At 41.0% G+C, this 23,434-nt stretch overlaps 1 protein-coding gene across 4 annotated transcripts in view; it reads left to right on the top strand.

The window, feature by feature from the left end:
• Positions 1-11,710, top strand: part of DDAH1 (dimethylarginine dimethylaminohydrolase 1) — a 134,275-nt gene extending 122,565 nt beyond the window's left edge. For all 4 annotated transcript variants that reach the window (XM_072754711.1, XM_072754708.1, XM_072754709.1 and 1 more), the window contains exons 5-6: positions 6,097-6,240; positions 8,428-11,710. In XM_072754711.1, the coding sequence (XP_072610812.1) occupies positions 6,097-6,240; positions 8,428-8,544 (261 nt within the window). In that variant the 3' untranslated portion in view covers positions 8,545-11,710. The remainder of the gene's footprint in view (positions 1-6,096; positions 6,241-8,427) is intronic.
• The last annotated feature ends 11,724 nt before the right edge of the window (positions 11,711-23,434 follow it).

A 23,434-nucleotide genomic window follows, 5' to 3' on the forward strand; every position in this document is an offset into this window, starting at 1 on the left:
CCCACTCTATTTTGTGACAGCTCCACTCTGGGGAGCAAGGCGGATTCCTCCAAACCAGCAGCTGTGTAACAGACCATGATGATTTGGCCAACATGGTTCTCAGAGCCATTTCCACTCTGCCGCATGCCTTCTTCTTTAAGGGGTTGCCTGTAATGGAAGAGAGGTTGACTTTCTTTTTACTGCTAGCATTCCGTTCATGGCCTTGTCCTGCCTTAAATTATAGATTGTCATCTCCTGAAGGAAGAGCCTGCAACTAAATTATCTTTGGCTGTCTTTCTCTTCCCCACCTTTCACTGTCATCCTGCCTGGCCCCAGGGGGGCCTCCATAAAGGACTGTTGGATTGAACCAAACACCACTTGTGTCCAATCCCAATAATTCTTACTGTTTTACACAAAGTGGAATAATTCCTTTGGGAAATGGCCAAAGTCAGAAATGGCATTTAAAGTCAGAAAGTCAAGCAGAGACTTGACTTCTCAGATCTTTCTCTAAAGCCATGTAGAACTCATGTGTATTATCCAGAGTCTAGGGCCTCTTGGGAATTTAGAGCGTCCATAGAGAGTTTAGGTGCTTTCTCCTTTCCGTTCTGGCTTGAGACACAATGAGAAGCAGGAAGTATATCCCCTGTGGTTAAAAGAACACTTTACACAGAGGTCTGGAGCAACATACCACCTCCACCCATTTTTAGGAAAAAAATGCTGGCACATAGAACTAAACAGCCAACAGCCACATTCTCAAGATACTTGAAATGATGCTCATCCTTTAACAAAGCCTTCTGTGCATCCACAAAGAGGAAACAAAACCTAACACCTCCCCTTTCCGTGGCTGCATCTTTGTCCTTGGGAGCCTGAGCTCTTTGAGGTGATGCCCTGCCAGGTGGGCCACGTGAGCACATCCTCACTGTGTGGGCTCCAACAACAGAGGAAAGATGTTAGAGATACAGTCTTCTGAATCTTTTCTGTGTGTTCCTCTCTGAATGATGAGTGCCCTGTCTTGCATATATATGTGGATTTCCTGAACCCAGCTATAAATAAATGGCAAGCTGTCTTACTCAGACAATAGCAGCATATACAAGAAAGGCAAACAATTACTCTCACAGGAAAAGAGAAACCTGTTCTTTGTTCCAAAACACAGAAACTCTTTGTGTCTAGAATAAGCACCTTTAGCTTTTTCAAGAAAAAACAATGTATTTTTTGTTTATTACTTATAGTTACCACTTCCTGAATCCTTTTCATTTAGAAAGACTATGCCTGACATAGCTTTTGTGTTTTCTCCTTTCCACAGTTAAACCACTCACTACTCCAAATGGGGCCTATCCTGTTATTGAAAGTCATTTCTTTAGGAACATTTTTTAGCCTGTCTTGAAATGATAACCATGGGCCCTTGATAAATTGATTGAAAAACTTTTCCTAAGGTGGCTTTGTTAAGACATTTATTTTAAGAGTAACTCTCAGCGGAATTTATCAGTGAATTACTTTATCTCTTCCCAGTGTTAAATTATTTCCCTGCCAAGAGTATTATAATTCCTTTCCTGACAACAGTGAGGGAAAAAAAAAAAAAAAACTGTCCTCAAACAATGATAGGTTGGGTACTGGCTCTGATGTCAATAATTTTAAGAATATTCCCACCAGAAGCTATAAATTATAAATATAAGGTCCAGAAAAGAGAGAAACACCAATGAGGGAGGAAGAGCAGTTACTACAATTTCAAATAAATGTCATTAACTGAAGAACAAAGCAAACACAGAGGAACCAAAGTGGCAGGATTATTCACTCAAGGAGCTGAGGATGGAGGATAGGAGGGAGGGTGGAAAGAGAGGGAGCCCAAGTAAATAAAGCACACCAGGAAAGGAAATATAGTCTCCATTGTCAAAAGATTTGGGCACTTTCTGAAGTAGGCACAACCTTGGAGATTTTAATTTGTTCCCTCACTGATAAACAAGAAGTCAGCACTGATAACACTCCTTGATAACACTTCCTCTGGAATGTACAACATTCCATGTTTCTGCTTTGTAGTCAACTACCGGACATGCATGAGTCAGACCGAAAGGTGGAGAAATTGACCAGGCTGCTCATGGGACCATTAAAGGTACAGTCAGGCCCATCAGTGTGATCTTGCTATGCTTCTTTCTCTTTCAACTCATCTCACACTGGGAGTGATACGTGATTTCTTTACCTTTGGATAAAGAATGTAGTAAATCATCTGTAGACCATGAATTAAACTGGAAAACCAACTGGTAATTATCTGGTGCTTCTGAATGGTGGGAGCAACTAGTCTGAATGTGATGGACCAAATCATGTTGCCCACAATTCTCCCAGTTGCTCAGAAAATTAGGTCAATGGAAATACTCAATTTTCTGGATTTCATTTTCTTTGTGTCTGAGCTTGACCAGATAACAATGGCTATACATACTATGGGTTTTTGTTTTGTTTTGTTTTTACATACTATGTTTTAAGGATCTTTGTGAGGTCCTTGAATCCCTGAGGTCCTACTTAGTAACCCTCTGGCCCAGGGAACTGTCTCCTGGTGGTTTTGGAAGAAATCCTGAATTTCTCCAGTAACTTGATCTAATCCACATAAAGGATGACAGTCAGTTCTAACTGTAAATGAGCAGACTAGCTATCTTGGCCCACCTTCAATTACACACAATAATAGAGATTCAGACATAGTACATTCCCATTCCCTAGACGCAGAAAGAAGCATGATGACCAGACTGATCAAGAGTGATTGCTGAAAGTTTCATAAACCCTAACTTTCATGTTGCATTTAGAGACCGCTCCACTTATATCTGAAGAAATCCATCTGCTCATTGGGCTTCTGGACCATTTTACTAAATCATGGGTCACAGAGACATATTTTCGGTTTGATATACACGAAGTGTTTCCTTTTCTTTCTTTGTTTTAATACTTTCAGGTGCTACAAACTCTCTAGTTTACCCCAGGTCCACCACTCCCTATTGTTTTATATCCAAAATCATTTGGGTTAGGACCACAGAGTATAGTGTCTTGTTGAACAGCGTAAGGAAAAAGCTAAACATTGGCCTTACTGATTTAGTCCCATTCACATTAACTAATGAATTGTATTTCCTTATCTGGACATAGATCATACCTTGTTTTTGTATCCGCAGTTCACATATATAAATTGTGAACATCTCAGTGTACTCTTGATGTATGCTATATCCTTTGAAAGGAGTGGAAAAAAAGAAAGCAGTTAGTTGTAAGCATATTTTGATCACCTGCTAGATGCCAAATGACTTGCAAGAAACAAAGAAGGAAGGGTGCACATTATTACACATTTAATATGTGCTATGAACTTGTGCTAAGCACTTAACAGACATGCTTTGTTTTTCTTTTAAATAATCTTCAGGGGCACCTGAGTGGCTCAGTCAGTTAAATGCCTGACTCTTGATCTCAGCTCAGGTCTTAATCCCAGGGTTGTGAGTTCAAGCCCCATCTTGGGCTCCATGCCCAGTACTTAAATAAGTACTTTAAAAAATAAAATAATCTTCAGTCACTCTATGAGAAATAGTATGACATTGTCATCTCATTTTATAGCTGAGGAAATTGAGGCTTGGGAGCTTAAGTGACTTGCTCAAGGACACACAGTATATAGCAGAGCAAGGATTCAGACCTAGCTCTTTCTGATTGTGGACTAGAAACTTGACCCTTATTTGTCTGGTCATGCTGCCATAAAATACTAGTCACTTCTTAAGGGCCTATTACTCTGTCTTATTATATACATTATCTTCATTTATCTTTCACAGTTAGTATAGGAAAGACTATTATTATCTCAGTTTTATAGTGAGAAAACCAAGAAATTGAAAAAAAACTTAAATTTACATAGTTAATAAAGGCTCGAGCTGTGACATAAACCAGGTCTTACTCCAGAGTTCATGGTCTAATTTGCCCCATTCCAAACAATGGAAGCTACTATTAATGAGTTTTGAAAGCAACCAAAAAGAAAGTCTGCATACAATGTATTTAAATAGCAATTCTTAATAGAAGAGCGCTACTTGGATATTGATTTTTTTTCTCTTAAGCCTCTCCTTATTATTTTTGGGCATATTCATTTTATAAAGAGCTCTAAGTTGAATATGTTTTTAATTTGCTTAGAATAGTTACTCTTTAGGAGTGTCTTTAACTTCTTAAATGTCCACATATTCAAGGAGATCTAAGGTTTCTCAATCAGGGCTCTAAAGAAGAACCAGCCCTGCTGATAAAAAAGTGCAAGACAGATGTCCAGCCAAGTCCTGTAGTTACACCAGACTGGACCATGGCATAATAGGATTACATAGAAAAGAAGAGTTAATGGTACCACAAGAGAATAAATAATAAGTACCAAATGAGTGCAAAAACGATGTTATAGTAATTTATAAGAACGAGATTACTGTAGCTCTGAAGGTCAAGAAAGAGATCACATTAAGATGATTAGTAAAGAAGGCTTTGAGTTGTTCAGATGTGGGTTTAAATCTACCTGCATGAGTTTGAGCAAGTAAGTTATTTGACCTCTTTCAGTCCAGTTTGTTCATGTATAAAATGGGAATTTTGAGATTCGATAATAAATTTTAAATGTTTTCCATGATGTCCTGCTCATTCTTATTGTATAATTACTTGTTTGCCAGTCTCCTCCATTAGGCTGTAACCTCTTCAAAACCTGGACTTGTGTCCTGCTCATCTTTGTGTCTCTCAGACTTTGGTACAGTGCTTGAGCTCATCCCCATTCCTGATATTTCTTTCTGTGCAAAGGATATTACATTATCAGATTACTCCTGCCCTCTCCCAGCTTTTGACGCATCCCACACTAGGAGAAGTGAATGGTTTACTTGATTGGTGAGTTGGGAAGAACTTACTATGTGCCACCCTTAATATTCTCTTTGGAATGAATTTTCTACAGGGGGCATGCAGTCTCTTTCACTTTCTCTACTGTGAATCTCACTGTCCAATGCTGCCACCGCTGAGTGGGCAAGAGTACCTAATCCTGAGGTCTAGTAATATAAAGCACATTTCTATGCAAATATTGAAGGGTAAAGGGAGACCTGGTTAGAAAGGTAGATTCAAACCAGATTATGGAAAAGATCTTGTTATAACTTTATGGTATGACATTTCAGCAAATTCCTTAAAATGTATGGATATTGCTAAAGAATGGGATAAGTCTACATGGCTAAGCCCAAAAATATTTGGATTTTTGTTTGTCTGATTTTGGTGTTTGGATATTTTTGTAGTAAGGGGGTGGTTGTTTTGGGGGGTTTTGTTTTGTGTTGGGGAGATGAGGATAAGGCATCGAATTTTAAATTTTGTGCGAGTTCATTTTTGTAAAATTTTAAAGTTATTACAAATTAAGGCACTAAAAAACCCATCATTTGATTAATAGACCTGTTAAATCGTAGTGGGGTTTTAAAAAAATTTTATTTTGTTTTTTTTTATTTTGCCAAGTGTGGTCTGGGACCATCTGCTTCAGAATTATCTGGAGAGCTTTAGAATACAAATTTCTATACCTCACTTCATAGCTGCCAGATCAGAATCCCTGGGGGCGAAGCCTAGGAATATGAGTTTAACAGTCTTCTCAGCTGATTTTTATGCTTATTGTATTAAGGGCGTCACATGCCAACAGATAGGTTAATTCAATTTAAGTATATCTACATGAGGAAGTGTATGTGTGTGTGTGTGATTATTGCTAAATCAGATTATCGACCAGAATGATTACCACTACAGTCCTTTTTTCCTATAGACCAGGGCAGCCCTGCTTACTCAGCCAAGGATGTCATTAAAACCTCAGCTGGGCCTTTTGTATATGTGCCCATTTAATGTGTCATTGATATGTCTTAGCAAGAAAAACTATAAAAATTATACTTTTAAAACCTTTTTAAAATCACAAACACACACTTTCAGAAAAGCAGTAAGAAGAAACCTTGCAGGTCTTCCAAAGAATCATAGCCTCTTAGAGTTTTCCTCTCGGGAATCTAAATGACTAGAGGAAATAGGAATTTCACAGGAACATTCTTAGGCATCCGTTGCAAGCTTATACCCACACACTGCCTTCCTTCTGTTTGAAAGTGTGAGGAAATGCTCTACTTAAGCCTGCTTTGTTTCTCTTTTTAGATCATGCAACAGATGAGTGACCACCGCTATGACAAACTCACTGTGCCTGATGACATGGCCGCAAACTGTATATACCTAAATATTCCCAGCAAAGGCCACGTCTTGCTACATCGAACCCCAGAAGAATATCCAGAAAGTGCAAAGGTAAAAAAACATCCTTCCTGGCCACTGCAGCTGAGTAGGCCTCCGTGACAGTCTTCCTGCCTGGGGATTTTTTTCATGATGGAGTGACAAATAACAGGGACTTCCTTTCCTCTATACATGTCAAATCATTACGAAAGCAGAAGGGATAATATACTTTAGGGCATGAGGAAAATTTATTTAACTTGCTCTTCTCATTCACATCATTGATCACTAATGCATGCACAGTAATTGAAGTGATGCCTGGTATTCAAAGCTTTTCAGATAAGTACTTAGGTCTCCCAAGTTTGTGCTACCTCTCTGATTACATATATCTCCCCACACTAAGATACTCATTAAGCATAGAAACCCACAATTAGACAGTCAACTGTGTCATTGTTTTCTGACAAATCTGAGCTGTCCTTCATCAGAAGGTCATTTGTTTTTTTTACAGCAGAGAAGTATGAATGATCCAAAGAGGTAGGTGCTCATTGTCAGGACTGAAAAAAAAAATGAGGAGGGGGGTGCTTTTGGCTGCATGTCCCAGATAGTGAAGGATCAAAAGGAGCAAAAAGAAGATATACTTGCCATCAGGCACCTGTCCCTCTAAGAGCCTCTGCATTTGTGTGCCAACAGGAGAGTTGTCTCTAGATATGGAATTCTTTCCTGGTCTAAGATGTCCCTTGTCTTCTAGGGCATACTGCCAGTCTCTTCTGCACATGCAAACACAGCAGTGCTCATCCATAGACAGACACTCCAAATGTCCTTATCTCTTTTAGGCACTTCAGCATCTTCATCACTACCCAGGGGAATCAGATATTTACACTCAACATTACAGAAGAGCCTTTAATAACCACTGATCTTGCATCTTTAAAAATTTTAGAAAATATTTTAGCCACCTTTCAAATTCGCGATACCGTATAATTACTAGGCGTATCCTCTGAATCAGTCAGCTTCTTAGCAGATAAAAAGAAAAGCGTGGGGAGATACATAGATGATTTCTCTATGTCCATGACTAAAAGTGTGAACCTGAGGAAAAAAGAGGATCCCTGACCCCAGGATGGAGCTTAACCAGCTCTCAGATGAATAGAGGGTCTCATACTTTATTGTGCATCAGGATTGTTAAAAATACAGGTTCCTAGACCTTCACTCTAGAATCTACAATTTCAACAACGACCCAGGTCACAGAACTCGCTTGGAGAAACACAGCTCTGGATCGTTAGGGCTTCTCCAGCCACACTGATCATCTGACAACCAGATGATGGTTAACTGCTTCTGGATTCAGCCCTGTGTCTATCAACAGTAACAATGATAACATCCACATTCACCAAGGCTTCCCCTGTGCCAGGCACTGGGCCAAGCATACTGTGTGCATTATCTTACTTATTCCTTATAGCAGCCCTATGAGGGCACTCTTGTTACTCTGATATGACCGAGTAGTAATCCAGAGCTAAGAGGGGACATGGCACTTGGCTGAAATCACACTTTAGGTGGTGAGTTGACAAAACTGGGTTTGGAGCCCAACTCTGACCCCAGGACTCTTAATTAAACACTGTACTGAATTTTAAGGAACAAAGTGCTTCCTAAAGAGGCATGGTAGATTGTATTTTTAGACAGTGTGTTTCAAGTGATTTTGTATTTTTTAAAAAAGTGCTTCATTTGATCATCAGAGAAAAATCTGTGGACTGTTAATTCGAAGTTTTGACACATGCTTTCGATTAGTGTCAAAAGATGCTATAAAATTCACACCTGTAATTTAAAAGCAATTTGACCTGAAATCCTTCCCTTAAATTCTATTTCGTCAAGTTTTTCCAGGGGTGTTGGTAAGGAAATAAACCTTAAAGTACAGTTGAGAGGGTTTAAAGTGAGGAGAGGGAGAGTAATATTCACTGGCTTTCATGTATCATTCAATCTCCCAGTGACAACAGCCAGACTGAAGGCCTCTCTAGTAACAACCACATTTTTGACACATCTTTGGCTTTGAGGTTAAAGCATAAAGTTAGTGGTTAACCAGTGCCGCTCACTCCATTGGTATGGCTGTGGGCACGTGTGGTGTAGATCACATGCACATCTTGAGGTTAAATGGCTGAGAAGCCTAAACTCACAAGCCAAATTAATTCTCACACTAGGTGAAGGGGTGGGGGCGGGGCTTAGACAGAGGCAGAAACATAATAATCCTTCTGCTTTACCTTTCCTTGATTCCTGCTGCAGGTTTATGAAAAGCTGAAGGACCATATGCTGATCCCCGTGAGCCATTCTGAACTGGAAAAGGTGGACGGGCTGCTCACATGCAGCTCGATTTTAATTAACAAGAAGGTAGACTCCTGAGTCGAAGTCCCTCCCTTGTAGCCGGCAGTACTGCACTCACAAGGCCGATTACTGTACCACTGTTGTGTTCATTGACAATCTACTGTGCCACTGTGCTACTAACTCTGGTTTACAAAAGTCTAATTATAAGTTTGCTTCGTTATGCACCTTCCCCTCCCTCCCCTCCCAGTGGTACCTAAACTGTGGGTTTTGCTAAATGAATTAAGCAATCTAGAAAATACAGAGCTAATGAATTACTGAACTGTGATTAATAATAGTAAAGAAACACTCATTTTAGTGTTTGTATTATCAGTGTGAATTTATAGGTGCTGTTTAGTTGCCAGTATATGCTAAAGAATGTCTTCTTGATCAGTCAGATTGGCCAGGGTTTTGGTTTTTTTTTTTTTCCTCTGTATGATTAATCATCTTTGGTTCCTATGAAATTCCCTGGATTCTCCATCTTTCCTTCTTTTTTTTTTTCATCTGAACTCTGGAAAGTTTGTTTCCTCTTACTTTCTTTTGCCTTTTCCCATTTCTATTACCTTGGGTAAAATCTATGGTCTTCCTTCTGGCTACCTTCCTACAGGTCCCTCCTCTCTGCCACATTAGCCTCCTCTGGCCCATGGCTACATCTTCAGCCACCACCTTCACCCTCCCCAAGAAGGGTAAATGAGTCCCCCAGGAGAACTGTGAACAAAATCTGGGAGAGAGTTAACTATGCAGAGGAATATCCTGACAGAAGTTGCCCCAAAGATCTAAATCCCAGAAGAAGTAGGGCACCATACCTCGGAAGGTAAATTCAGCTCCAGAGGGTTACTGAGGATTGTAGATCATAAAGCTTGGAAACACCCATGGGTGTATCTCAGAAAGTCTTTAAGTCACATTCCATGAATTTTTGCTTCACTGCTGACCATTTATGGACCTTGGGGAATAGTCTTATTTTTTTCCTTATGTCTATTCCCACCCCCATTCATTGTGATTCACCCTACTTCCAGCCTTCTACCCCTGCAATTATCCAGGTCTAGCAAAGTTACTTCTTTCAAAAGAAACATTACATCTAAAAATGATCATTGATGATCTAGTGAGAGCCAGATGGAGCATGTTCAGGAAGTGATCAGCTTGGTGCTTGAAACCACAGACAATGGACAATTCTACTTTGAAATATCTATGAATATATACTGTGGAATTCAAGTAAAACTTCTTTCCTCTCTGTTTTTTAAATTACACAACCTGAAATTGATGCTGGCCTCTTACAAAGAACAATGCCGCAGTGAAGGCAGAGATCATTGTCTTTTACTTACACCTGAAAGAATCAGCCTTTTAGCAGGCCAGGGAAATGGTACTTTCCAAGGATTGGTGACTGATCCAGGCATGTTATCAAACTTCCTAGTCATCTCCACCTTTCCTGAATTGCCTGTAGCTTGTTTTTCAAGATTAACAATCAGGGAGATTAAGAAATATGACTTCAAGTCTTGCTGTGCTTACCTATGTGTGTTTTTTTTTTAAGATTTATTAATTTATTTGAGAGAGAGAGAGAGAGAAAGAGAGAGAGTGCATACACTGGATGGGGGGAGGGTCAGAAAGAGAAAATCTCAAGCAGACTCCCCACTGAGTGTGGAAACTCTGGAGGGGGAGGGGGTGGTGGTAGCCAGGGGTTGATCTCAAAACCTCCAGCCAAAATCAGGAGTCAGATGCGTAACTGACTGAGCCACCTTACCTATATATTTCTGACCAAACACTTCTTATGTCTGGTGACCAAGATAGGATTCCCTCTATTCATATATCCCCTTAGCAAATGAAAGTGATAAGCCTCTGGGAAAACCAAAACATCCTTAACCACTACCATCTTTTTCATTTATTTGATGACTTTTATGCCACAATATGAAGAAATTCCTTCTCCTCCTTTTTGCTTAACTTTACATTCATTTCACATGCAGATATCTTAGTTCTAGCATCCTGTGAATGAATGATATCTTGGTCACTTATTTCGAATTGCCTCATCATGGGTAAATAGTATGTTTTTACCAGAGAGAAAACGAATGTTGCTCACATGCTCAAGGTAATAAGGAAAAATTGTCTTCCATATTTATGGCTGCCCTTTTGGGTTAAATCTGGCCATGTGCTGGCAAAAACAGAACTTCTCCCTGGGGGAGTCTAGCATCTCAGAAACCACCTTGGGAGAGTTAACCCAATCAGCCACCTTAGGCTTACTATTAAAGCTAAGTAGCATCTAATTTTCAATATCTTTACTTCTATCATCCAGATTGAAGAACTGTATTATTGAGTCAATTGCAAATGAATAGATTTTTCTTTTGAACAATTTGTTCTACAGAAGGCTGTTTTTCACTTTTCCTTTCCTTTGCTTCTTTTCCTCTTCGCTGACTCTGTCTCAAGAAATCACTTTAGAATCTATGTGCCTCCTCCCCAGAATTGTATTCTTTGCTACGTCACTGACTAGACTGTCTTCTTTGGACTCCTTATGTGATGTGACGATGTGAAAACCCCAAATATCTGCAGCATAGTAGTAGTATTTTTTTTGATGTTCTCATCAGCATAACATTATATTTGCAGAGGAAAGATGACCCATTATATAGGTTCTCCTCTAGTCTATTGTGATTTATAAGGATAAACTAACAGAGGCTGCTCTTTGACCTTGTAAAGGCATTAGAAATTGTATTAAAGTAAGGAAAAGTTAAGTCAGAATTACTTGGTTAGTAAGATTCAATCTAACAGGGGCAATGTAAAGAAAGTACATTATTTAGCATTACTTCTTCAACTATAATGGATTGCTATAGAAATCAACAGGCAGATCTCCAATGTGTATGGATTGCTCTTTAGGCTACTGTGAACAGATTACTAAGGCTATCTCTTCATCTCTAAGGGGGAAATAGTCTGTAGATGAATAATATGACTTATATAGAGTTGCATGTTAGTCTTTGTGATTAGTTACTCGTTAACATTCTACAGAACTCAGCCATGATTTCAACATTGTGTTAGATTTGTGCATTTTGTTTTACTGACCATCACATTCTAGCCAATGTATGGTTATCCACTCTGTGTGCCAAAACCAGTCATGCCTTTCACGGCCCTTTAGTCCAGAGAAGTTCTGCACTGATTTTAGTCTCTTGCTGTCCTGATCCTACAAGTATACCAATCACGATGGAATAAAGTGTGAATTGTACTGTGACCAACAGCATGTGTCTCTTTTTTGCAACAGGAACCGCTGTAGTTAACAAAATCACTATTGCTTTGCTGTCAGAGATGGGAAGCTTTCTTTGTTGTCCCATGATTAGAAATCCTGTACCTGTAAATCAACTGCCATCAAAAGTTTGGATTAAAATGATATTTGAAGTGATACTTCATACTTCAGGCACTTAAAGTATGCGTGACACCCATGCTGGGGCCGGAGTTGTTGATTTCACATGTGGTCCTCCTTAGAGGCTTCCTTTGTTCCCTTTCACTCCTAATGATTAGCACATCATATGGTTCAGTCATGGAAACAGTGGAATATTTTTTTCCTTGTTCATGCAAAAGTTTGGTTGTGGGATTTGTTTGTTTGTTTTACAATAAGCATCTTTTAGGAAATTTGAAGATTTTTTAATGAGTCTTTTTTATCTCCAGCAGTTTTTTTCAAGCTGAAAACAGCTTTACGGTTTTCCTTTTCTGATTATAAAAATAACTGCTCACCATTAAAATAAAATTCGAATAATGCTGAAGAAACTATAAAAACAAAAGTAAAAAAAAAATACCCAAAATTTCATCACCAATCAATGCCATTATTAACATTGTGAAGATGATCCACACATCTATGAATAGATATATAAATGTGGAATAATTTTACATAATCATGCTGTTCTATAGCTTGCTTCTTTCACTTAGCAATAGATTGCAGGCATCATTCTATGTCAATAAATAGAGATCTACATCATCAATTTTAACAGCCCTGAATATTCCATGATACAGTTGTCGAAGCAGCTCTTTCTAATTTATATGGAGTGTTATATCACAGATGTTCAGTATGCCCATGTTGCTAGTAGCCTGGGGTCTTCAAGCTGTCAAAAATGTGCTGCTTATGAGGTTTCACACATACCCAGAGTTAATTCAATCTGGTGTCTTCTATGGTAAGTGAATGGTACGTGAAAATGCTCACTAGAAGCACACACTAGTATTAAAATTCCTTGAAGAGGTTGTTGATGTACTCATACCTTCTCAGTGATGTGCATTGATTAGTTCTCCCTTATTCAGACCAGCTTTGAAAGGGACACAGAAGCTAAAAAAAAAAAAAAAAAAAAAATGCCAACTACCACCCCTACACACCTGCCCTGCACCCCCTAGGCAATGGAACCCCCCACCTAAGTGCCAGAGTACTTACTCTTCACAGAAGAAAATGGAGACACTTTTTAAAGGAAGAGTTGGCAGGGCTTCCCTGACTGATCTTTCTCCCAGCCTTCCAGAAGGTAAGAATGTGAAAAATCCCCTCTTGTGACAAGATAAGCTGGAAGTGGGACTTTTGCTGAATGAATAATGCTGGTCAACAATAGTTTGAGGCAAGTGAGCACATGTTTAACAAGTGCCCAAACTGCCAGGCTCTGGGGTACAGCTCCTGTCTTTCCAGAGCTGGCAGTCTGGGAGGGGCAAGGAAGAAAGACTATGCCAGATCACAAATGATTATGACACAAGAGAAGGTAAGGTAAGAACTAAAAAGAAGAGTGTTGTGGTGGTTCCCAAGAAGAGGAGACCTGATGGCAGAGCTGGGATTTGATCTGGGCCTAGAAGAACAGTCCTGGCTTCAGGAGACCAAGATAGTATGTCAGGCCTTTGAGGCTGAGGAAACAGCATGAGCAAAGGCATGAAGGTTGGAGAACATAGTTTACACCTCAGAATTGTCCATCATGGATCAGTTAACGCTACTAGACCCTTATGGTACAATGGTGACAGGACCTACTTTCCTGGAACTTACATCCACAGAGAAAGACAGACAAGCTGTGGCATGTGTAGTGAACATTGTGGAAGGATAATAGGGTACTCAGGGCAGATGACAGGGGCAAGCAAGTGCATTTGTTTGGCTGAAACATGGGGAAATGTAAGAGTACAGCGAGACCATGTAGGTTGGGATGTCAATAGTCTTGCCTGCGAAGACAGGATATTAGGACTGAGTTCAGCAGTCTGTGAAGATCTCCTGAAGACAGGAGGTGATATTACTGGAGCTTAATATGGCAGCCTTGTATAGGATGATGGGAACTGAGACTGGCATTTCTCTAAGTTTAATTTCTCTTAGTTTAATTTGTCTTTTAAACATCTCTTTTCGGGATGCCTGGGTGGCTCAGCGGTTGAGTCTGCCTTTGGCTCGAGGTGTGATCCCGGAGTCCTGGGATCGAGTTCTGCATTGGGCTTCCTGCAGGAAGCCTGCTTCTCCGTCTCTCTGCCTATGTCTCTGCCTCTCTCTCCCCCTCTGTCCCTCATGAATAAATAAATAAAATATTTAAAAATAAAAAATTAAACATCTCTTTTCATCACCAAAATGGAGCCTGAAAGCTGGGCAATTATCTCTCTATACATATTTTTTTTCTCTCCTGAAAAACAAATTAATAACACCTTTCCCTCCCAACTCCAAAGGGACATTTTCAAAACAAATGAGATAAAAGGACTGATGAGTTCTTTGGAAGAAAAGTATAATGTAAATATCATTATCATCATCATTATCCTCATTAACTCCTATCACAGCAAGTCAGGATCCCATCAAAATGTCATCTTCTATTTGAAACATCAATCACCACTCCAGAAATAACTCAAGATTTTCATCATTGATGCCTCTAAGCTAGCCTGACAGCTTCCATGACGAATTCATAGGTTTCCTTGGTAGCCGACACGGCTGTTCTGAAGACATACTTGCATTAGGGATCTGTGGGTAAGTCGGAATGTTCCCTGTCTCCCCTCCCCCTCCAAACACTCATTTCTAACTCAGTGAAAGCTGGCCACTTAGAGCACAAGATAACTGGGGTTATCAGCCTTTTAGGAGAATGTGTAAGAGCCAAATATGTTACTGTCACTATAAATAAATAAAAGATCCAAACCAGTATGCTAGCTAGCCTCTTGGTAAAATATAGTTTGGGCTGGCTTGTGACATAAATGCCTAAAAGGAATGATGGGTCTCTAGGTCTTAGGAAGCCCCCTCTATTTATAAATAGAATGTTTAGTCATCTGTCTATGGATACAAGGAAAGAACTTGAATGAATTAACACAGACCTAAGAAGGTAGCTTGCTTTTTCCTATGCTTAACCTTAAAAGTATTTTTTTTTTAAGTTCCTGCTCATGGACAAGGAAATTATTGATTAGCTAGGAAGGACTTTGGGACAGAACTCAGAGGACAGCGCTCAAAATTAAATTAGGAAACCGTGTGCTATGTGTTGAAATTTCCCACTGTCCCTCTAAGGTACAAAGACTACATATTTCACATTGAGGCAGAAAGAGTTCAGAGACCAAAAAAGTTCTGATTCTAAGCAAGAGCCAAGCTATGCAGAAATGTTACCTCTTCTACCTCTGGAAAAAGCTTTTGGAATTAACAGATTCATGGATCCAAGAGGCTTCAAATTCCAGGGCAGGAGATGAACAGAGTCATCTGTTTTGTTTACATGAGACCTATGTGAGCATATGAGGTGCCCTAGAGTTAATGCTAGGACAGCAACATGGGGCTTGCTTCCTTTCTAGGCTTGATTATAATTGGGGGAGACCAAAAGATCATTGTTATCATGGAAGAATGGTATCAAGGAGTTTATCTGATAGGAAATAGAATTCATCCCTTAGATCAAAAAAGCTTTTAATGATGGTCTGTGTCAAAGATACAGATGTTCGGGGTACAAACAAGGGATGGTGACACCCAGAAACCAGCTGTCAGCAGCACCCCTAGGCCCAGCATGACAAGGATAGAAAATCATGCTACTGCGTCTGAGACCGAGAAAGAAGGACCACAGCTCCAGCCAGAGACCAGGTTCCAGAGCAGGAAGACATACCTCTGCCTCTCTCTTCACACTCTCTGATCTGCTTGTGCTCCCCATTGACTGAAGACAATAGCCAGGTGGCTAGTGAGGGAGCTCAGGCAACGCCTCCTTCAGAGGTGAGCCTCCTGAGCCACGGAGCTGGCAGAGAAGGGCAGAAAAAGGATCTGGAGAGGATAGAGCATAACCAGCACGATGCCACTATGAAAATGAGCTCTTCGCCCTTCAGAGAGTGGCCATCGCCAACTCTATCTCTTAGGGTTGGCATGTAAATCATAGATCTTGGCAAATTCTTTAGGCACATGCCACTTCTGTGGTCTGGTTCTCCCTCTTTGAATATCAGACAGTGATTGGAGCAGAGTCAACAGTAGGACCTGAGTCTGCCCCTCCTGAGGGTGAGAGAACATCACATTCCAGACCCGTGAGTCCTGGACCTCTTTAGTAAGCACTATGTTAATTCTAAAATTAGAGCAGTCTCTTGGGCACCCGGTGTTCAAAAACAGCTAGGTGCCTTTTTACAGCATTCTCATGACCTGCAGGTGACATAAAGTTGTTTAGGATTCCACAGAACCTATTTTCTGTTTCCCCTTTCCTTTGTGCACACCCCAGCCAATCCTCACAATACCTCACAATTTTGCTAGGCACAAGCTGTGTTTGGTTTTCCACAGTTATGATGTTCATAGGAATAATATTCAGTCTAAATTAACAGCAGTTAGTTCTCCATTGCTGGAGGTGTTCACGCAGAGACTAAAGGACCACAAGCAAGAATGGCTGTGGAAAGATTACTCTATCCGGTAAAATAACAGGTATCATCTAATGTCCTCTACCGTCCTGCAATTCTGTGCTTAGGTATTTGTGCTGTTCTGATCCTGGGTGATTTCCTTCCCACTCTGGGCCCCATCCCCAGACTCTCGAATATATGAACATTGTTCTTATCTATCAAACAACAATAATAAGAGTCCCATTTCTAGCATGATCACAGAAGAGATCTGTGGACTGACTTCCTGCCAAAGCTGATGAACAGTTTTTTTTTTTTTTTGGATGAGTCATTTTTTCTAGGTGTACTCACCTGGAAAAGACAGGTGACAAAGAGACAAAATTGTGAGGTATTTATGTTGTACAGATGATAATTGGATATACATATACATAATGGAATGATTTCCCAATCAAGTTAATTAACACATCTATTACCTTTATATAGATAATATTTTTTAGTGAAGTATTCAAGGTCAACTCTTTTAGTGAGTATCAAGCATACAATACGGTATTATTGACTACAGTTCCCAATCTGTACAGTCGATTTTTTTTTGATGTACAATTGACACAGAAGACTTTTTTTTGTTGTTTTCTAAGGAACATTTAAAGCCTCCAGAAATGGTTGTAAGTGCATGCATCAAATGAAGAAACAGTTAAAATCTACTAAACGTGTTAAGATTAATGAGAATCTGTGGTATTTGCCCCTTCTTCCTCCCCTCCCTACTCAGTCAGTCTCACTCCAGACAGAGCTAAGAGAACAGAGTCCTTTCTCCCCAAAGGTAAGAGGAGAGACCTCTCCATAGTTCATCCAGCCCTGGCCACCCGTTGTGGAGACTATATACTGGGCAAGTGTGTCTGGGAAGTGGGGCTCCCCTCTTCCACCCAAGCCTCACTTGTACAGGGTAGAGGCTCTACTTTGAGCACTGCACCAAGAGAAATGTGGGGCCCTGAACACCATTACTCTGGTTCATGGGATGGGGGTTCTAGCCAGAAGAGGCAAACCAAAAAGACCTGAGGCTACAGTCTCCCCTCTAACTAACTCTCACCAGCTATAGCAAAGACATCCCTTACAGAGGAGCTCACCTTGTCCCTGCCCCCAGCTACAGAGCCAAGCCTCAGAGATTTTGCCCAGGGGGAGTAGCTGGCTACAGAACAAAGAGCTCCAAAATCCTTGCCAAAGAACTGACTTCATTTGCAACAGAGTGTAAAGAAGTTCGAGTCTAAAGGTGCTCTCAAAAACAGAGGAGGTTGAAATGAAAAGCAATCGGGAGAAGATTGGTAGATTAGGCTAAACTTTAGGCAACCAGTTTGGAAAAGGAAGAAGTAAAACTACTCCAGTTCACAGATGACACAATCTTATATGTATAAAATCCTGAGGAATACACTAAAAAATGATTAGATCTAATACAAAGAATACAACAGCAAGATTTTAGGATACAAGACCAATATCAAAAAATCAATCGCATCTCTATGTGTTTGCAATGAATAGCCTGACAATGAAATTAAGAAAAACAATTCCACTTACAATAGCATCAGAAAGAATGAAATACTTAGAAATAAATTTAATAGAAGTGCAACACTTATACTCTTTTGAAAATGACAAAACATTAGAGAACCAAATAAATGGGAAAAAATCTCCCATATTCCTTGATTAGAAGACTTAATTGTATTAAAATGGTGATACTCTCCAAATTGATCTGCAGATTCAATGCAAAACCTATTAGAATCCCAGCGGTCTTCTTTGTAGAAATTGATGAACTGATTCTAAAATGTGTATGAAATTACAAGGAGCCCCCAATAACCAAAACAATACTGAAAAAGAAAAAGTTGGAGGACTCACACTTCACAATTGCAAACTTCAAAGGAAACAGTAATCAAAATAGTGTGGTACTGGCATAAGGATAGACATATAGATCAGTAGAATAGAATTGAGAGTCCAGAAATAACTCTATGTTTTTATAGTCAACTGATTTTCAGCTAGGGTGTGAAAGAATATTTAATGGGGGATAGGATAGTCTCCTCAACAAATACTGTTGGGACAACTGCATACCCACCTCAAAAGAATGATGTCCGACTCTTCCCTCAAACCATATACAAAAATTAACTCAAGGGGCACCTGGTTAAGCTGGTTAAGCATATGTCTTCAGTCCAGGTCATGATCACAAGGGTCTGGGCTCCCTCCTCAGCGGTGAGTCTGCCTCTCCCTCTACTCCTCTAATCCTGCTCATGCTCTCTCTCAAATAAATAAATAGAATTTTTAAAAAATAAATTAACTCAAAATGGGTCAGATATCTAAAGGTAAGAGGAAAAACATAAAGTCTTAGAAGAAAGCATAGGAGCAAGTCTTCATGACCTTGATTTTGGCAATGGATTCTTAGATATGACGCCAAAAGCACAAGCAACAAAAGAAAAAAAAGAGAGATAAATTGGACTTCCTCAAAATTGAAAACTTTGTGCTTCAAGGGACACCATCAAGAAAGTTAAAAGACAATTCACCAAATGGGAGAAAATATCTGTAAGTCATATATCTGATAAGGTTATCACATTTAGGATATATAAAGAACTCTTATAACTCAATAATAAAAAAGACAAATAACCCAGTTTTAGCCTGGGGAAAGGATCTCAAAAGGCATTTCTCTACAGAAATTACACTGATGACCACATGAGCATGAAACATCATTATCAGGGGTGTGTGAATCAACATCACAAGGAGATACCACTTCATATCCATTAGAATGAGGAGAATCAAAAAGTCGGATAATAAAAGTATTGATGAGGATGTGGAGAATCAGAGCCCTCATACACTGCTAAGGGAAATGTAAAACACAGCCTCTTTGGAAGACAGTCTGACAGTCTTAACACGTCAACATTCAATTACCATATGACCCAGCAGTTCCACTCCTAGGTATATACCCAAGAGAAATGAATGCCTATGTCCACGCAAAAAACCTATACGTGAACGCTTGTAGCAGCGTTATTGAAAATAACCAAAGGGTAGAAACAACCCCAATGTACACCAAATGCTGAGTGGATAAACAAAACATGTTAGCTCCACGCCATGGAGTATATTTGAGCCATAAAAGGAATGGAATATTGATACTTGCTACAACTGGAATGAACCTTGAAAACATTATGCGGAGGGAAAGGAGCCAGTCACCAAAGACCACATGCTATATGATTCCATGTATGTGAAATTCCAGAATAGGCAAATCTCTAGAGACAGAAGGGAGATTACTGGTTGCTCCGGCGTAAGAGGTGGGGGAGAGGAGGGTTGGGGGAGAAAATAGAGGGAGTGACAGCTTAGGAATAGAGCGTTTCTTTCTGCCAGAATGAAAATATTCTAAAATCCATTGTGGTGGTGGCCACATACATCTGTGAATATGCTTAAAACCCCTCAGTTGTACACTTTAAATGGGTGAATTGTTTGAATTATATCTCAATAAAACCATTTTTCAAATAACGATAATAATACTCTTTGTCCTTTTCATATCTCAAAGGGTGGTTGGGAACATCTAATGAGAGAATTATGTGGAAGTCCTTGGTACCCTATGCCGTGCTATACAAGCGTAGCCTATTATATTCCTGAATGGGATCAATCAGCTTTTCCACCAGCACCTGCCAGTACAAAACTCATAAGCTCCATTCCTCAAACTACCTGAGCCCCCAATTAGATTTCCTTTTCAGTAAAGTTCATTGACAAATTCATTCATTTCATCCTTGAAATAGCTCCACGTAATAATTGCTTGTGGAATGCTTCTTACCATCACAGCCTTTTCAAAAGAGGAAATAACATTCCTTTTATGTGTTTTCCTCAAATTCAGCTCAAGTGTGTATAATTACCACACATACCAAGTTCCCTCGCTGCATCAACCGTGAAGTCCACATGGTGTGTATAATAATGTGCTAACTGGTAATCATTCCTTTCCTCTCAAGTTCCCAAACCCCTCATTATATTTTGGCCATCACTACGCTCTTCCGAGCCGCGGTGAACAGCAGTCTGAATAAGCAAAAGGAGATGAGAAAGGCATTTATTTGCTCAAAGTGGTGAGGTTGAGAATAATTTTGAAAGGATCTGGTTCTTAGCCAGGTGAGCCTATGAATGCAGCACCACTGCACCATTTTTAGATAGAAGGAGGGAGAGATCAAGTGACCCTTTCCAGTGGCATTTTCTTTGCTTGACTGACCTGACTGATCCTGCAGTCTACGTAACCCCAGCTTTTTCATCCAATTATACAGCCGTGGGTCCCAGCCACCTGTCATTTGGCTTGCAAGCACCCGATGCCCTCTTGGTCTCTTTTTAAAATTTTGCAAATAGTATCTAATGATAAGAGTTTTATTTTATTTTTTTATTTTTTGTAAAGCTCTATGTACCTGCCATGGTGCCAGGAAGTGTTATATGTCTCCTCACAGGTGCCCTATGAAGCAGATGACAAAACTGAGGCCCAGAGAAACTTAGTCATCTGATAAAGGCTCACAGCAAGGGGATGTGGCACCGGAGCTCAAACCCTGACTCTGTGTCAACAGTGGAGCCCACGTTCCTCAGCGTTATTCTGGGCTGCACGCTGAAAACTAGTGCCCTATTACAATTTCCAACTTGTTACACATCAAGGCATTTTCAGAATGTGTTAAGTTTTCCCACCTCTGTGTTTCCATATTAATCCGGATCTGAGAGTACGCATAGCCCCTCTGTCTCAGAGGCATCCCTTGGATGAGCCTCAAAAACAAGGGAGGCCTGGATGTCTTTGGTTGCCGACAGCAGTTTTTATAGAGAAAGTGTAGAGTAACAGCACCCCCATGTGGTCATTTGTATTTTCTCATAGGGCCTTTAGGCAAGAAGTGGGGAGAAGCTGCTGCTGCTGCTGACCTGATGGCCTTCGTGGTACGTGTGACCCCTGAGGACGGGCTGTGGCCCTGACCTGGGCAGATTCCATGGCCTGGACTCTCCCACCTTGGCTGAAACCAGAAGTGCAGTCAAGGCCCCCACAGAGGTGTTGAAGATCCATGCAGACCCATAAGAAGTCTGAAGGCTTCTTGGCCAGGAAAGTGCCGCCTGCCACCCACAGCTTGGCCCACACCTGCATTTTCTCCCATTGAGCACCAGCTCTAGCTAAAGCTTTGTTCCCTTGCTGGAAAAAAAATCAGCAACCCTGAGGTTGGGGTGAGAATGGCAACGCTTTAATTCTTAGTAATTATTCCCATCTTCATGTACAATATGTACATCTGGCCCTGCCCTGATAACAAGTGTTTCAAGGGAAAGAGAAGAACCTAGGGATGATGAGAACCAGGAGTAGGGGGGAAGGAAAGAAAGGGAGAAAGGAAGAGGCATCAAAGAAAGGAGAGAAGAGGGAGAGAGGAGAAAAGAGGGAGAGAGAAGTGAAGGGGAAGGTGGGATAGGCCCAAGAAGAGAGGCGAGGGATGGAGCCCAGACCCCCTACCGGCTGACTCAGTCCTGGTTGCCCCAGGCTTCAGAAGCAGGAAGAACGTGCAGAGGCAGTGTGTTTAATACACCAGGTGTTGCGACGGCTCCCCGTTGGACTCCCATCGTGGCTTCGTGGATGGTCTGGGCTTTCCAGAGAAGCAGAATAAATAGGCCAGAGAGGGAGGCAGATAGAGACTCACTACGAGGAACCAGCTCACGAGATGTGGGGGCCTAAGAATTCATGATGCACAGCCAGTAAGGCGGAGGCTCAGGAGAGCCAGGGGTACGGTTCCAGCGCAAGGCCGAGGGCCTGAGAACCAGGACAGTCGAGCGTGTGAGTTTCAGTCTGAGTCCAAGTCTGAAGGCGGAAGAAGACGGGTGACCCAGATCAAAGAGGCAGAGAATGAGAGAGAAAGAGAGAGAGAATTCTTTCTTACTCAGCTTTTTATTCCATTCATTCAGGCCCTCTGTGGGATGAGGCCCACACACACTGGGAAGGGCAATCGGCTTAACTCAGTACAGATTCTAATGTTAACCTCATCCAGAAACATCCTCACAGATAAACCCCGAAATAATATTCAACCAACTATCTGGGTACCTATGGCTCAGTCAAGTTCACACATAAAATTAACCATCCCACTTGGCAGCAGCCCCTGTTGGCACACCACTTTTTGGTAGTTTGTATCCAGGCTATTCTCACCCTGGACAATACAGGCTAAGGGCAGAAACACGCTTCCCAGCATCATACTCCCAGCTCCTGACACAATAAGTGCTCAAGATGTTTGTAAAGTGTTAAAACGGACAAATGAACAAACTCACAGATTTGGGCCCAATATAAAGTATATATATATATATAGTACTTGTCTCATTACAAAGCTGTGCCCTCTCTAGAGGACGGTGAGCTCTGAGTTAGGGGCTGTGCATGTCATCACGTTCCCAGTGCTTAATATGGTGTCTGACACATAGCAGGTGCTCAATAAATATTTGGTGACCCAGGGGCCACTGAGCGATGCCCTTCTTAGAGAAGGGGCTGGCCTTGCATTTCACTTAGAGCTGACCGAAAACCACTCTCACGTCTCATCAGAGTCTGGAACAGGCTTTTACGAATTGGTATCTTTTACATCCTCTTCAGATTTCAAAAGCCTTTGTTTGCAAAATCCCAGCCTTGCCTGCTGTCAGCACAGCTATGCAGAAACTGTCAAGAGTCCCACCAGACCCCCTGGGGAAAGCCAGGAAGGCTGTACAATTAGTGCTGTCCGTGAGCAGCCTGCAGCAGCACCGTGGGCCTTCCAGGGGAGGATGAAAATCCTGATTAAATGGAGCCGGTCACAGCCTGGGAGCCTGCAGAGCTGCAGGAGAGCTGCCTTAATGCTGTGAGACAGGTGTCCAGAACAATTTGGAAAAGGGTAAAGAGACCCAATCCACGTTGATCTTCCTGGCTGGAAGTCTCTGCTAGTCAGGAAATGCAAGAAAGAGAAATCTGTCTTTGGGGCTTCTGTGTCTTAGTTTTGCTCATGGAAAACAGTAAGAGTGGTCCCAGAGAGTCACAGAAGTATGGGAGCTCGTCAACCCCCAACTCCTCAGGCAGGAGGCCGGGCTCAAGGAAAACCAAACCCCCAGTTAGTCACCACTTCTGGCCACGCACAGGAGTGCGATGGTGTAGTAGTGAAGACGTGAGCTCTGGAATCAGAACTGCCTTCCGGTGGAAGCTCTATCATCTGCTGGCTGGGGCTATGACAGC

Source organism: Vulpes vulpes, chromosome 3 (assembly GCF_048418805.1).
Source record: "Vulpes vulpes isolate BD-2025 chromosome 3, VulVul3, whole genome shotgun sequence".
NCBI lineage: Eukaryota > Metazoa > Chordata > Mammalia > Carnivora > Canidae > Vulpes > Vulpes vulpes.